Below are 2,163 nucleotides of genomic sequence, written 5' to 3' on the forward strand. Positions count from 1 at the left end.
TCTATCAACAGTGTTGTCTTTATGTCTTACTAAGTTAGTGTTTAATCTTTCTGCTAGTTCCTTTTTTATCTCTTTGAAACAAGGTCTCCCCATGTAGTTCAAACTGCCCTTGAGCTCACTTTATAGCCCAGGCAGGTCTTGAACTTACAACAGTCCTCCTGCCTCAGCCCCCAGAGTGTTGGGATTGTATCTTTTTTTTTTTTTTTTTTTTTTTTGAGTAACGGAGATTGAACTCAGGACCCTGTGCTTGCCAGGCAGGTGCTTATTCTAAACTATCTCCCCAGCAGAGTGCTGGGATTACAGGCGTGCACCACCACATCCAGCCTGCTAATTTCTTTTTAACCTTTATTTCTGTGGTACTTTTTCTTTTTCATTGCTTTCCTGACACCTCTCATATTTTTCATTATCTTCTAAGCTTTTGTATGTTATTTTCTTAAGCTCTTATATCATTATTATTTCATAAAAAGCCATTTTTACATTAATTTTTTCATTTCATAGAAAGATATCTGATCACAATTTGCCTTTCTGTTCTTGGCCACGTCATTCATTCACTTTATCTACTTCATTGTGGTTTCTCTGGGGTTTGTTTGGTTTTTTTTTTTTTAATGAGCTCTGGATTTTTTTTCCATTTTATTTTATTTTGGATATTTTCTTTGTTCTACTTGGAAAATGTAGTTTTGGGAGGATTTTGTTGGTAGAGCTAGAAAACTATAAGACCTATTATGCAGATATCTTGAATCATCCCATGAATACCCTGTACTAAAGGGCAGTCACAGTGTGAATCCTGCCTGGTAAGCCCATGTGTGTGTAAATGAAGATGGGGTTGATTTTTTTTTTTTTTTTCAATTGAAAACTATTGGTTGCCACACAACAGTTTGTTATCCAGCCAGACTGTTTAAATCCTTCTTACAAAGATCATGTATCTTTGAATTTTTCTGTGCAGCCTCACCTTCCTTGCCATGCTTGTGCTCTTAGGGCTGTGAAGGCTTGCAGAGCCAGGCAGCTTGTTTACATGTGAGGAGATGGTTTTCTTACATGAAGGATATGCTGTCTTTGCTTCCTTGGAAAACTCCTCACAGCCATTTCCATGATCTGCAGTGGTAGATCCTGTGTGTACGTTCCTTACCTGAGTAATTTTCATCACCATAGGCTGCAATTCATGTATATTAGTTTCATAAATATTGCTTAGTTTGGTTAAGTTGGTATTTGTTTCTGTAATCCTTCATTGATTTTTTTTGTATAGTTCAAGAACATACACATACATAAATGGTTAATCATTTATTGAGTGAAAGATTTTTAAACATTAAGTAGAGCACTTTTAAAAAGTAAAAAAACTTTTATATTAATAACTTGTAAGATGCATTCAGTTATCTCAAATATTATACTTAAAACTTTCATTTGTTCTTAAATTGAGTTTCCTTTAAATTCAAAATTATATTTACAAAATTACTTGAATTTTTGTAGGCGGTTCATCAAACGGGTTTATGTATCTTTACCAAATGAGGAGGTATGTATCTTATTTTTAAATTGTTTTTTTAAAGTAAAGAATTTGGGCCAGAGATTTAGCATCTTGACAATAAAATATGTGAACAAAAAGTCCATCTTCCTATCCATAGTACATGCACCTTGTAACAGTTTATCACTTTTTTAAAGATAAACATAAATTTACCATAAAACCTTATAAGAATTTACTTAAGAAAAATGAAACTTGTCCACACCAAGACATCTACAAGAATTTTTATAGCAGTCATACTGATGGCAAAAACTGCAATAAAAAACATGCACACCTTGCAAAACCCAAAACGATGGCAGCATAGATGAGAATTTGGAAGAATTTATGTAAAAGAAATCAGATTTTTAACTTATGGGAATCAAATAAATCTAAAGCATCTCAAAAAAAAAAAGAAAAAAGAAAAACATGCACAGCTGCTGAATGGATAAATAAATGGTATAGCCCTTTAATGAGCAGGATTTTTCAATAAAATCCTACATACAATATGACTAAAAAAGTATGTACTAGGGCTAGCCACATAACTCAGCAGATTAAAGTACCTGCTTAGGCCAATGCAGGGACCGGGGTTCAGTCCCCAATGTGCCATGCTGGCCCTGCCCCCTCAGGTGTGCTGAGACTTCGAATGAGAGAGTGGGCATGGTAGGGAGTGC

The 2,163-nt window shown here is 34.6% G+C and overlaps 1 protein-coding gene across 1 annotated transcript in view; it reads left to right on the forward strand.

Annotated features, from left to right (window-relative positions):
- Positions 1-2,163, forward strand: part of Spast (spastin) — a 94,860-nt gene that overhangs the window by 54,332 nt on the left and 38,365 nt on the right. Inside the window, exon 12 of the mRNA XM_012513888.2 lies at positions 1,465-1,507. Coding sequence (XP_012369342.1) covers positions 1,465-1,507 — 43 coding nt within the window. The remainder of the gene's footprint in view (positions 1-1,464; positions 1,508-2,163) is intronic.

This window comes from Octodon degus, unplaced genomic scaffold, assembly GCF_000260255.1.
Source record: "Octodon degus isolate 3935 unplaced genomic scaffold, OctDeg1.0 scaffold00020, whole genome shotgun sequence".
Lineage (NCBI taxonomy): Eukaryota > Metazoa > Chordata > Mammalia > Rodentia > Octodontidae > Octodon > Octodon degus.